The sequence below is a fragment of the Anser anser genome, assembly GCF_964211835.1.
Source record: "Anser anser genome assembly, chromosome: 1".
In the NCBI taxonomy this organism is placed as follows: Eukaryota; Metazoa; Chordata; class Aves; order Anseriformes; family Anatidae; genus Anser; species Anser anser.
Window position 1 is genome coordinate 88,574,698 of NC_139720.1, and position 13,829 is coordinate 88,588,526.

The 13,829-nt window shown below is 38.0% G+C and overlaps 1 protein-coding gene across 14 annotated transcripts in view; it reads right to left on the reverse strand.

The window, feature by feature from the left end:
• Window positions 1–13,829, reverse strand: part of EPHA6 (EPH receptor A6) — a 575,874-nt gene that overhangs the window by 262,116 nt on the left and 299,929 nt on the right. For 13 of the 14 annotated variants that reach the window (XR_014578284.1, XR_014578285.1, XM_083820701.1 and 10 more), the window contains one exon: window positions 2,646–2,801. The exons of the other annotated variant lie outside the window; for it this stretch is intronic. Coding sequence is in view for 11 of the 13 variants with exons in the window: in XM_083820701.1 (XP_083676827.1) it covers window positions 2,646–2,801 (156 nt within the window). In the remaining 2 variants the exon portion in view is untranslated. The remainder of the gene's footprint in view (window positions 1–2,645; window positions 2,802–13,829) is intronic. 14 annotated transcript variants of the gene reach the window in all.

Sequence of the window (13,829 nt, forward strand, 5' to 3'; positions counted from 1 at the left end):
TGCCAATGAAATGGAAAAAGGCTATGAGAAATAATTAACAATATATCCTAATGTAATTTTCTTTCCTCTCATTAAAATTAGAATTCTATTATGCTTACTGTGAAGTGCATACTCTTCTTTTATAAAATATAGTTTCATGAAGTAAAAATGGGAACTGTACAATCTTGGGAAAATATACAGTATGCACTTTCACAGAATTAATGAAATTAGATTCAAAGCTCAGCTTGAAAAAATGGATGCCTGAAGCTAAACTCTTCAATTCATAGTCTCTTGGATCAAGGTCCTTATTCTACATATTGCTGTTCATGCAAGTTTTCCAGTACCAAGGAAAAATTTTGGAGTGAGAAATACTGTCTAACCCTATACAGGAATGAAGAGAGAGAGAGAATAAAATATCTACCTATTTTAGGCATATTGCTTTTCAGGACGTGAGGAAGCAAATAAAATAGGTTTGAATGTAGTTCGTTTAAAATATTTGAATATGAAGAGGTTTGTAAAGAGAATTCATTAGTAATTGTGTTTGATTCAAGAACAACTCTTCTTTGAAAAGTTACAAGAAAAATTTCTAATCTTTTATCTTGTCTCGTAAGTCAGGACAAAAATTTGCAAATTGACATCAAAAATACAGACCTGCCCCAAAAGTGATTATGCAGAAAACGCATATTCTTACTGTGCAGCCTTTTCTCTTTATGTAGTCAAATTGGCTCACTTTTTTTTCTAACTTTTCAGCTCCTCATATTATGGTAAAGCATGACAGTTTGGAAGAAACAAGCTAAATTCTACCCTGTCTCATACATTACCAATATCTTTGTTTATTAAATTTAAATTAGCCACATCTGCACAGACCCACCGAAGGCAGTGAAGTTGTATTTATGACAGAAACATAATTTTAATAACCGAGAGCATAATTTGAAAGCAGTGGGGCTAAAGATATCAGTTAGGGAATAATTTAGCCTGCAGACTCTTCATTACTGATGATGTGCAAAAAGATAAGAACACAGTCTGTCTGTCAGAATCTTAGTGTCATTTCCAGAGCTGACAATTAGTAAAATAATCATCATTGTAGGTATAAGATGAATACATCTGCTATTACAGTCAGTGAAATACTGATACCTTGCAATCTAGGTTGAATAAGAGGCAATCCGTGGTGGCACTGAACCAAGAACAAGGCAGAAACCAGAATGTGGTTCACTGTCTCCCTTACTTCTCCAAAACTGAGGTGAGATGGGGCACTGGTACTGCTGCAGTGGCTGATTTCTTCCCTGCCCCAACTTAATTGGTTGCTTTGGCTGATATCCTCAGCAGAAATAGAGTGGCCTGGCAGCAAATCTCTCCTGACAGATTTCAGCCAAAGCAGCTTTCAGCATCCCAGTTTTGTTGGGGAAGAGGGAGAAGGACCAGGGCGCTGTAGGTACCTGCTCCCTGGTGCCACAAGGCTCTCATGCTCCTCCTTACTTTATCAATACTAGTGGGTAGCTGGGCTTAAAATTGTGCCCTGAAAGATAACTAGGGAAACATAATGCCATGTGTGAGTAATTTTTCAGAAAACTGTCTTTTGCAAATGAAAAATCAATGGCATAAGTAATGTGGTACCACATCTGCATAATGTATGAGTGAAACCATCTTAATAAGCATGAAACTGTCAAGAGTGCCTGTGATGTGCGTTAGCTCTGTGGGTAAGTTTTCATAGCCTATGCTCAGGGCACTCATTTGAGTGGAATTGTTTGTAATCAACATTTTCCTTTGGGAAGTCTGGAACAACATTCTGTTCCCCTCACATATTCTGTGAAAAATGACAGACCTACACGCCTCACTCCAGAGCGAGCTGACAGCAGATTGTGTTAGTTGGGTTGAGGTGCTTCTTGAACCCATGTCCCTCAAGCAGCTGGAGGCTGGGATGTACCCTTCACCTCTGAATGCCCTACGGCTAGATTAGACAACTTTCTGATAAGTGCCTTGGATCTGATCAATGTCGCTTTTGGTGAAGATCACTCCCATTCAGTGGATGTGCAATGGCTTGGTCTACGTAATGACCTCAGGATTATAGAATACCTATAACTTTGTCAGTCAGCCTCAAATTACCTGGTATATTCCCAATTTACCCAGTATAGTGCCATATGGAGAGACTAGCATGAGCACAGAAGTACTTCAATTCTGCTGGTGTCAGCTCAGCTACTTTTACATGATTAGTCATACCAAAAATTGACTATGCACTGCTAACTACTGCAATAGTACTTTGTTTTTAATTTTTATCTGAGGAGACAAGAGTATGTCGTATCTGTTTTTTTCTTCATATGCAGCCTCATTTTTTGGGAAGTTTTTGTACATGAATATTTTCATGTCCTTAAAATACATATTGATAGTTAGAAATCAGCATTGCTATCTGTATGACAACGATGTATGACAAACCTTATATCACCTCTCAGAACTACGGGTTAATAAGTCATTAACGTAAGAAACATGGCAGTATGTTTAGGGATGTAACTAAACAGAAATCTACTGTTTGAAATTTGATCAAAAAAATCTCTTTGGGTAATTTTAAGCAGGATTATTCAGAAAATGTACAATTTCATGTCATTTTTAAATTAAAAAAAAAAGAATAAATAAGGTACAGAACTACAGACACGGGTACTGATCTGACTTACGGGTACATGCCATAGTTGGCGGGTCTTTCTCAGCTCTGAAGTAACCTTTCTCACACTGACAGACAGAAGTTGCTTCAGCATAGGTCAAACTATGTGGAGGGCACTTGGAACACTTTACATTTCCAGCAAATGCTTTATAGAATCCAGGCCTGCAAGCTGCAAAACAAGAAAATAATATTTTATTAATAGCAGCAAATTTTGGTCGTAAGTAAAATCTGTTCCATGCAGTTATAATGCACTGTCTTTTCTTTCCAACCTCTATATATAAGCTATTCTGATCACATATTGCTTCACAGTTTTTATTTTGGTATATGGACTTAAAAAAATATATATGTTCTTGATATCTGATGGGAAAACATTAAAAGAGACAGCTTCCTAATAGACAGCCCTCACTGCTGCTTGAAACTGTTATCTAGGAAACTTCACTAGTACCAGTAAACACAAGCTCACTGTCTATGTTTTATGCAGGTTCCATATATTAATAAGACAAAAGAGTGCGATAACTTCTTATCTACCAATGCTATTTATATGGCTTCCTTATTTAAGCAGTAGAGACTTGCAAGGCTCAATGTGCTTCTCCTCACAATGCCTTGATGAGACAGGAATGACATCCCGGTATTTGCAGATGGGCCTGACCTGCCCAGAGTCTCCTGAGAAGCCTCTGACAGCAGGGTCAATTAGTTTGGTCCTTTGCACCGTGTTGGAAGGAGGGCTGGGAGGCGCTGCTCTAATAACCTTTGGAGATGTAGGACAGAGGTGCCAATACCCTCTAGCACAAACTACAGAAAGCCTGAGGCTACTCTTAATTGTGTCAAGAAACAACCCGTATAGCAGCTGCCGTAGGGACGGGAGATGCTGCAGCAGTCAGAGCCCACTGCCCACCCAGTTGGAGCAGGAATCCCAGCAGTTCTTCATCACAGCAGAACCTTAAATGCCTTTCTGCTGGCCTTTAAAGCAGAAACAATTAATTAAAATAAATGTTATCATAAATATGCTTGGTTTGCATTCTGAAATATTATTTTAAAACTGTCCTCAGCCTTCACCACACAAGTTTAGACAGAGATTTCTTTCTTTCTCCTGCCAGCTACCACATCCACACATGCCAGTATGTATTACAGCTACTGTCTTCCGGATTCCCAATCAGCAAACAGAACTGAAACAAATGAAAGAGCAACTCGAACATGTGTGGAGTGCACAGGCTCATATTCCTTCCGACTCCTTCACCAGTACAATGGAAGCCATTGCTATAAATATTTCAAAGATCCATGTGGCTTTTTCTCATTTTGACATACTCAAAACTATATTCTTTATATTGCTACAGGAACTAGGCAGTATTTCCTTCCCTTGCAATAAGACAAAATAACAATATTAGAATATAGCGTTCGATAAATAAGTACCAAGATTTATGAATTTTATGGATTCACTGTCAGTTCAAATTAAGTGAGTTATTAAAGGCATTAACTTATAGATAACATATACACAGATCAGTTTTGCTTCCGATTCCAAAGCACCCATTTGATACAAAAGCGGTTTCGTTAGTATCTGAGGGAAAAGGGAGTGTGTGGGACTAAAAAAGGTAGCAGTTGATTATCCATCAGAATCCAGGAGCCATTTTTTCAAATGTAATTTTAAGAGCTTAATTTTGACCCAACAATTTCAGCAGTTCTCCCAGTGTGTTCTTCTGACTTTGCTGAATAGGTATTAGGAAGGAATCCTGCCCTGCTGTCACCGAAGAAAAAATATAAGTATTTCTGGTGCTAGAGATAAGAGAGGTGGGAACAGCAGGGGATTTCCCTTTAAAAGGCTACTGGTCTGATACCACCATGATTACAGTCAGTGGCAATTTTCTACTGATTGGAATGACAGCAGGTTTGGTACAAGGAAGACAGCAGCATTGTAGATACAGGCGGTAGATGCTGACTCCTCTCAGCTTTGCTGGGAGGAAGGAGGAGAGGAGGTAAGGTGAAATGTTGGAAGGGTGTTACATATGCCTGCTCCTTTTTTTCTCATGCCCAAATCCTGCCATGCCTTAGCTGAAGATGAATATTAAATTCTTGCTTTTAATAGCTACCTTTCATACATACAGCACCACAACAAAGAAGTTTGTGATTAAAGAGGTGGCAATTCCAGGCTACCTTTTCACTCACTGCAAAATGAGTGCTCTTTAAAATCCTTATTACTTCCAATTTTTTTTCTGTCAGTTCTCAAATCACTCCTTCCCTTCTGTCCCCCAAATGACAAACCAGTTTAGATCAAAAGAAACACTGCAGTCCTTTTCAAGAAAAATATTTTGTTTAAACTTCAAGCTGTTCATTATTCTAAAATAAAACTCAAGGAAAACATGACTTATTTCCAATTAAAAAAAAAAAAAGTAAATGTTTTATTCTGAAATGGTATTCTGGAGTATATTTAAAGCATTTATGGTTTCAATATGGTTGGATTTTTCATTCGTATTTATTTATTTTTGTCTTATATATATACTCATGAAAATGCTGGGGAAAAATGGGTAAAAATGTGGATATTCTACTTTTTCTGAAGCCAACACAAATGCATGCACCATTATGTCAGATACACACCACACATTCTAAAGCCAAAGATATTAGGACAGCTTTGGTATGCTTAAGTTTACAAAACTATTGACAATCCTCCCCCATCCAAACGTAGAGTAAGACAATTACAATTACTGGATACTTTTAAATAAAATCCAGCCCTTCATAAACATACTAACACATGCTGAGAGCCCCCAAATGATCACAAGTTTTGGATAACTCAGCTCCTGGGATAACTTGGTGCTGACTGCCAACATTCAAGGTGAAACTGTTACTCTGTAAAGATCACTGAATATGCAGCACAAGACTGAAATACAGCACTACAGCTGCCATACATATGAAAGCTTATACTCTACTAACAAATATTACGCTTCACTGTCTGAATTTCAACTTTAACAAGAAGCAATTTACCATTGTCCTTTGAAAACTAGCAAACACTAAATTTCCTACCCAGGTTTTTAAAAGCTAATTTAGCAAATGTCCCAGCCGCTATAATTTCAGAGACATGTATGCATCTTTAGAGACTGGAGTGGTACTGCTTTAAGGTAGTCCAAAACAAGGGCAGAAGAATTTGTGCACAAGCTTATTTCAGAGAAAAACAACAACCAATAACATGCAAATTTGCAACAATATCTGATCAGGTAATAAGCATGCAAGGTCAACACAGGCTGTTAATTTGCAACCTCAATTTCTAAGGAATTCTTCCTGAACATGAAACATGTCTAATAGCATGTTTTAAGGGGTATGATTTCTTCTAACTTGTTACGAGTTAGACTTTGGCAGGGTATGTTCTGTCATGCCTGTTTATGCCCTGATAGGTGCCACCAAACCAGCCCAAACTGAGTACAGCTTTACACTGCTCATGGTCTGTACAGAACTATGTCTGCTCGCTGTGAACAAAAGAAGAATCTCCTTATTACTTCTTTGGCATATCCTAACAGAACTGAGGATGGTTTGGCCTCCACTGTGGAGCTTCAGGCTATATAAGACCACTGCCAACTGTAGCTCAAAGCAATCCCAATCAAAACTTTTAGGAAAATTGCACAAAGGAGCCAATGGTATACGCACTCCACTGTAATTTCTGATTTGTGTAATGTTTTTTAGAACTGGGGTTTGTAAATGTTCTACTATGAGATCACAGATTGCGTTACTGCATGCAAGTCACTGTGACTGCAGCTTGTAGTATAAAACCATACACAAGCGCTAGATGTATTCCACTTAAAGAGTCCCAAAACCACATAACAGCTAAAATAAGGATTAGGATATGACTCTCTGTAAAGAGCATAATCAACAGAATTACCTGCATGCTTAATGTTAACTGAGCTCCTTAATGAAGCAGGATCTTAGCTTTTGCCCAGCTTCCTATCATTTTTGTTGCTTACTGATCTGTGGCAGTTCCAGCTCCACAGAACTCAGTGCACAAACTGCCTGATTGGCAAATCAGAAACTCAGGCACTTAATTATGAATAGGTTGTTGCTTTGTATTTGGAGAAGGAAAAAGGTCATCTTTCCCACTCAAAATCACATGTAAAATACATTACAAGTAAGTTAAAAGTTTGTTCCAGATGCTTATGTATGCAGGAAGTTTCATTTTGTATGGGTTGATAAATTAGTACTTTCAAAGTGTTTCTCATTATAACATTTCCTTTATTCTGCTAGCTGTTATTGTATCTATCATTTGCACAAATTATTTGTGCATGGATGACTATTCAAAAAAAAAAAAAAAGTTTGTATTTATGTTTGTTACCACACAGCATTTTTTTCTAACCTTTTAATCACTGGGAGGCATCTTATTTTCCCTGACTTTTTCCAACAGAAGTGACTTTGTGAGGTACTAATTATATGAACTGTATAAGATTTGACTTTTGTAAAGCCTGGGGGACAATAATAAAATATTGCCTTAATGGCTAAGTAATTAGCAGGGTGTCTGAATGAACAATTCAAAGACACTAAAGTTTTCTCCAATGAAATACCAGCGATCATGCAGAGAAGCACTGATAATTTAATTGGCTTCACAAATGATAACATGTCTATAAAAGTGCTTTACTGTAGCTTTATCATGATTTGCCTACAGTGTTTTTAAACTGTAGAAACTTTTTAATTATTATAATTTTCCTTATTTAATGTTTAATATATGACATTTAGGTTTGTTTGTATTACACAAAGATGCATATGAAAAGAGATCTTAATACTTTGCAAAGCTCTGGTGAACTCTTAAAGATACTGATTCATGACTTGCTAGTTTCCAGCTTGGGCAGAGAGTAGGGAGAAGGCATTTACCAAGCAGCTGCAGAAGAGTTTTAGCACTGTTGATGCTATGTGCAGAGGTACTGGAAGAGACTGTAAAAGCTTTTGAAGTGCACTGTGCACCAGAGCCCAAAGTTAATACTTACTGCTTAAAATGAGATACTAATCTCCACTGTTCCCAGCAGCACAGTGTTTGTGTATGTTTCCCACAAGGACTTGGGTGCATGCGATGCATGGCTTGTGGCTATTACCACATCAAGGAGCCCCCAGTGCCTCTCCCCACCAAGATTTCGGCTGCGGGACCTTGGGGCCAGCTCAGAGCCAGTGCAGCTGAGGGTGGACACATCCCACTGGGGCCATGATTAGAGGTTTCCCCACAGCTCAATCCTGAGGATGCAGACAGGGCCGACTCCTATCCCTGGGCGCTGCTTTCGGCTGTGGCTCCCGTACTTGGTCCCTATGCGAGCCACAGCCCCGCTGCATCGCAGCCTTGCCTGGGCAGGAGCCCTGCCGAGCCAGGAGCACCCGCAGGCCCACATCTCAGCCTGGCTGCGGGCTGCCCTCATGTTGGGGCTGCCCTGGCTGCCCCCACCCTGCCCTGCACCCTGCTGGGATGGGCCCTGGCTGTGCCCAGGAAGCCCAGGCCGCTACAGGCCCCATGACAGACCAAAGACCTAAACCTAGATGTATTTTACAGAAAGTGCAAAGAAAGCTGTACTACACCGAGGTCCCTCTGGGAAACCAGATAAATTGCCAAAGCTGGAGAGGCCAGCCAAAGGCTGCCTGTAGGCTGACAGGCCTTGCTCTAGTGGCGTTGCTCAGACAGTGAGGAGTGAGGGCTTCACCTCTGGCTAGCTGAGACATTATTTCTAAGACTCTTTTGAATTGCCCTGTCTAATAAATAAGGTCATGGGTCAATTACCAGTCTTTAGTGATTGAGACAGTCATGATTGTTAAGTACTTCCCTTACCTGGGTGGTACTCTGCATGATAACAAATGCAGACGTGTAGTCACCGTAGTGCTCACAAACCTTGCTGCTTTAAAAACGGGCATTTTCACCGCTGTGCACAAGCTTGTCACGGTGAGGACATACATTGATTTCCCAGTTTTACAAGGTCTGATTTGACTGCTACCAAGTAAGCTGAAGTAAAGGGAGTGCAAAGAAAACTTAGAGCAACTTTTAGGTGTATCTGACACTTGTTGGTCTGTGTGTGGGAAAACATTCCTCATGAAAATGGGATTTTTATAGTTGGCTGAGAACCCATCAATCAAATTAAAATGGAGAAGACTGCTGTCATTTACAATGAATGGCAACCATCAGGAGCTGTGGAAGAGATGGTTTAATCTTTCTGAAACACATAATTTGCTATGCTTTTACACACCTCATACATTTTCTTAAATTGTTTGCTGAAACCCATTATTGTACTATGAGACTGACATCTTCCATATTTGTTATATTCTGTCAATATATAAATATTACGATTTTAAAGTCCTTTTATCCTTCTGATGCCTGATCACTTTATAGAAAGAGCAATCTAGGAAAGCCTGTTTGACTCTACTATTGTGCAGAAACTAGGATCTAGTTTATTTTAAGCAATTATTTATTATTTCTTTAAAAAAATATTTTAACCAATTTATATTCTAGTAAAAGTATGTAGAAAAGAACAAAGAAGTGTATAGAAAAGAACAAGAAAAAAGAATATAATGAAAGATGCACAATGTATTTTACCTACAAAAGGCAGAATATGATCACAAAGATTAGGATATTACAAAATAAGGTTATAATGACAGTCTTTGAATGTGAGTACTATCTGATTTAGTAATCGCATGTCTTTTCTTTCTTCACATGATCCTCGTTTTATTCAGGTCACAAATGGACTGAGAAAAAAGAAGAGATATGCGTTGGGTCATGTTCAAACTGATAGTGAGACTATGCAGGAGGAGTTGCTAGAAACATGAGGCATGGTGACTCACTGGAGAGAGACCAGCCATGATAGATTATAAAATACTGAACGTGCTGGTTAGTCGAAGCTACAAGAATAAAAGACATCATATATCAAAAAAGCAATTATCTAGCTTGGTTCCCCGCTTCCTACAGATGGTAAGGAGAGATCCATACCCAACTTAGTGACAAAATGACCCAACCATTTTAGGAGAATGGACTGATTTTCCTTTTTATTTGAGGTAAATTTGATGGGATTATATTTGTGTGTGCTGGGTTATGCAATTAAATGCGTCTGTGTTTGTATACTAAAATCGATCTCTTCTCTTGCCAGTATTTTCTGCTGTCTAATATTTCTATTTTTTGGGGTGGAGAAGAGAGGACAGCATTACTCACATCTTTGACTTTGGAAAGCAAAAAGGGAGAGGAAAGAAAAAGAGTCAGGTAAAAGGCTGCTTTCTCTAATTAAACTATATATAGACAGGTAAATTAAATTAGTTAATCTTTGTGATAAATCTTTTTTTCAGTGACATATTTTCTGTCATTCTCATATTTCAATATTCTACCGAGACTGTTTATTAAAATGATTACAAGAAATGACAAAAGAGATAATCGGTATATATCAAACTATTTTCAGTTCATGTCAATACAGTTTTTCTCTGTATAAAACACCAGTTGCAATACAACAACTGGAGCAGTGATATGGGTCACATACCATGTTTTTAAAGAATCTGAATTTTATCCATGAGCTCATGCAGGCAAGGAGAACAGTCAATGATATTAATTTTATCACTGCCTGTCATACTAGATACAATTCAATGGCTCATCAAAGAGCTGGGATCTGCACTACACAGCACAGGTGAACACTATTCTGTACTTCTTAAGGTCCTTTGTCAGCTACTTCTCAAAGAGTTTTAAGTTAGCAACTAAAGGCTTCTGATAACAACAAAGATAAACACCTTGTTTGCCACTGAGGTGACTCAAATAGCTTTTGCAGTGTGAAAACAAACTCTATTATTAAACTTTTCACATACAGAGCAACAATTACTCAGTGACATAAGCTGCTTTCCTGTTGCTGTTGGAGGCTATCAAAACCTGTTCTTTGTCGCTGCCTTGTAATGGAAGGATTTTCAAAGATCTGGGAGGAAGACTGGCTGTTAACATTCTGGCGTGCCCTAAACTTACAGTCAAGGGGGAGCTGGTTGTTCAGAAAAAGTGACAGTGTAGGAAAAACACAGCTGACTGGTGCTCTTTTCTTTGTTAACTACATGCAGAATGATAATGTCACAGGCTGCCTACCTATTCTATTTATTACCTTATTTATGTGTTTTCCTGTAGGTGTATGTAATGTAGGCGCATTAATTTTGGTTTTATCTCCATACATGGCCTTCAAAGGCCTTCGTAACACACTGTTAAGTAATATTTCTTCCCTTTTTTGGTACATAACTTTATTCACACATTATGTGTGTATGTTATAGGACACACACCACAGTTTTATCTAATTTAATGAATCATCTACCTGTCAGGCTATTATTTTTTTCTACCTCAAAAAAAAAAAAAGGGAGTAGCAGATGTATTAAAGTAAGGTCTAAGAGCCTTCCACCACAGCATAACTTAATCTACCACGTTTGCCAACATCATTCCCTCTCTTTCCCTCTCTGAGAAAAGTCTATAATTTGTTTTGAATGTTTATGTATATGTACACACACATTACCTACATACACATGCCTTTATACAGAGAAACATATATATGTATATGTAGTATATTAGAGGAGACAAAATCAAAGAGGTGATGGGATGTGAGATGATCCGTAAGACTTCTTGCATTAAATCACAGGAAATCTTGTCTACTTTTTGGAAACCAGACACTGTGAGATCATCAGTTTAAGATCCATGCAAACTTCATCATACGCAACTTATCAAAGTTTTAATGGGCAAAGTAAAACATTCATTTCTACTGTACATCAATAGGTGTGGGGTATGCTAAGCAACATATTAATTATAATGAAGTTTATATGTAAAATTGCTCTTCAAAGACTAATAGAAATGTTCTCTAATTTTACATTATTTTCTATCCTCAAAAGACTGAAATAAATCTAAACTGAATAATAGCAACAATTGGCTACAATAAGAAAAAATAGAGGTGATCCCAAGATTCAACAGATGAAACAGTGAAATTAAGATCTTGCTAATTTTATAACGTAATACCACATTTGGTGGATATGCTTACTTTTTAGACTATTCTGTAGGTTCATATCCATGAAGATCACTGGGCTAGCATGGTACAATTCTCAAAATCCAATGTAACTATTAAATGTCATATGGTTCTCTGGAAAAGTGAGGACAGGTAGCTATGTAGGTTGTTATGACCACATATGACTTACTTTAAGGTCCTTACTTACTAAACATCTATTTGGTTTTTATTTTATAGTAGTGCCCTACTGAATTAAAAAAACAAACTAACAAAACCTTAAGAATATTTACAATACAACACTGCAGGAGAAAGATTAGTGTCCAAGAATTTGTAATTCATCAAAGAATCAATAAAACCCATACACAAACAGAAAACTAAATTATGTGTAATACATTTGCTAAATAATGGATTAAACTATTCAGTTGTTTGGATAAATTTGAGGGACACTTTTACTGAAGTGCTAATGCTATGTTCCTTAATGCACCGTAGATTGTTATCTTCTTTAAAAAATCTTGAATAAGGATTCATTTTTGTATTTTTAAAGAAATAAAAATGAGCATTCTAAACACATTTGTATAGATGCAAATTTATGAACATGATTCTGGAAGCACAGGTACTAATCAAAGACAGAGATGGAAAATTATTTCAATACTGATAGAACTTTCTTTTTCACTTTATACAACAGGTAGATGGCAGGTAGTAATGTTTCAGCATGAATGAGTAAAGTGGCAAAATTATAAGCAGCTGAATAGAGGCTCATTTGATTGGAAATATCAAGGATTGAAACCACAAGTCGACACCATATCTGTAAAATAAATGTTATTCATAATACAGGCTACACTGCTTTAAATAGTGTCTGCAACCTTTTAAAATTAGCCTTTGAACGCATTTTATAGACTGCATTGATGAATCAATACAGTTAACTTTTTAGGGAAAGTTATAATATTGCAACTTTTGTTATGTTTAGCTCAGCTACACCTCCCTAAAGGGCCTCCCAGATGACTGTACAGCTTCATTTTGTGTTAGAACCTTTTATGTATGCCTGTATAAGCACCGATGGTGAAAAAAAAACTCAGGCTAAAATCAAAACAAAACAGCTTTCATGCCACTTAGATGTGCCTGGAAGAAATCAGCAATTATCCCCTGCCCAGTGAAGATGCGTCAGTGATTTGAGAGAAACATTTGTTTCGGGCATCCAAGTCAATAAAAGGGCTGCCGAGGTTAAAACAAAACAAAATGAAACAAACAACCAAAAAAAAAAAAAAGCTATGAGAATTGGAAGACTCCAGACTTTAACCACATAGAGACTGCACTACCACGTTACTGCAGCACTGTGTTACTGGCATTACCACAGGGAATCCCCATTAATAAAAACACGACCTTTGAAAATTGGCTTAAGATTCCCACGCAGGAGCACCAAAGCTGGTCCCGTATTTTTTGGGGAAATGATCTCTGATTCTTCCATGTGAAGGCAATGACAACCTATGAGCCTAAACGTACATTAAGTGTACTCTGCATGGCCCTAAAGACCTCTTGCTCGTTGGTAAAGGCAGAATCTAGTCCCTAGTTTCTGTGGCTGTTGCCCATCTGTGTAAGTAGTTTCTGAGAGGGACAGAGGGACAGTTTCTGAGCTGTTTTCATCTGGCAGGCTGTCTTAAAGTTGTCTCAGCAACGTGCAAAGCAGCAGCAGAAGAAGACGACTGGGGTAGCTGTATGAGTGATGGGAGAAACGAGACCAAAACAACAGCCTGCACCTCCCTGAGCAGGTGAGCAACTGTTTTTGGCTGCCATGTGCTGCTGGCTGTTGTGGGGATCCCTGAAATCAGGTAAAATTTTTGAGGTGGGAAATACGCATACTCAAATGCACTGCTCTGTGCTCAAATTAGCCTTTTGTTCCGTTGATTATTTATGGATTGATCCCACAGAAAATCTACAATTAACCAGACTTCATAAATCTTTAAATAGTGTTTTCTACAGTGCCTAATTTTAAAGGAACATCAGTATGTTTTAGGAAGATAGTAAAGAAAAGAAATCAGTCAGAGTAATTAAGGAATGCAACAGAAATGGTAATCAAGGAACATGAGAGCAGTGGAAAAGAAGGTAAGTAATTCCCAGCAATGTACCAGTGCCTACTCCTGGGACCAGGAAAGCCTGCAATAAAAGAATGGAAGGAAAAGTCTACTGCATCTCCAGGCAGCCTTCTCCAGCATCTCCATCTTTAACTAGAAAAGCAGGAGAAACACAATCCTGAG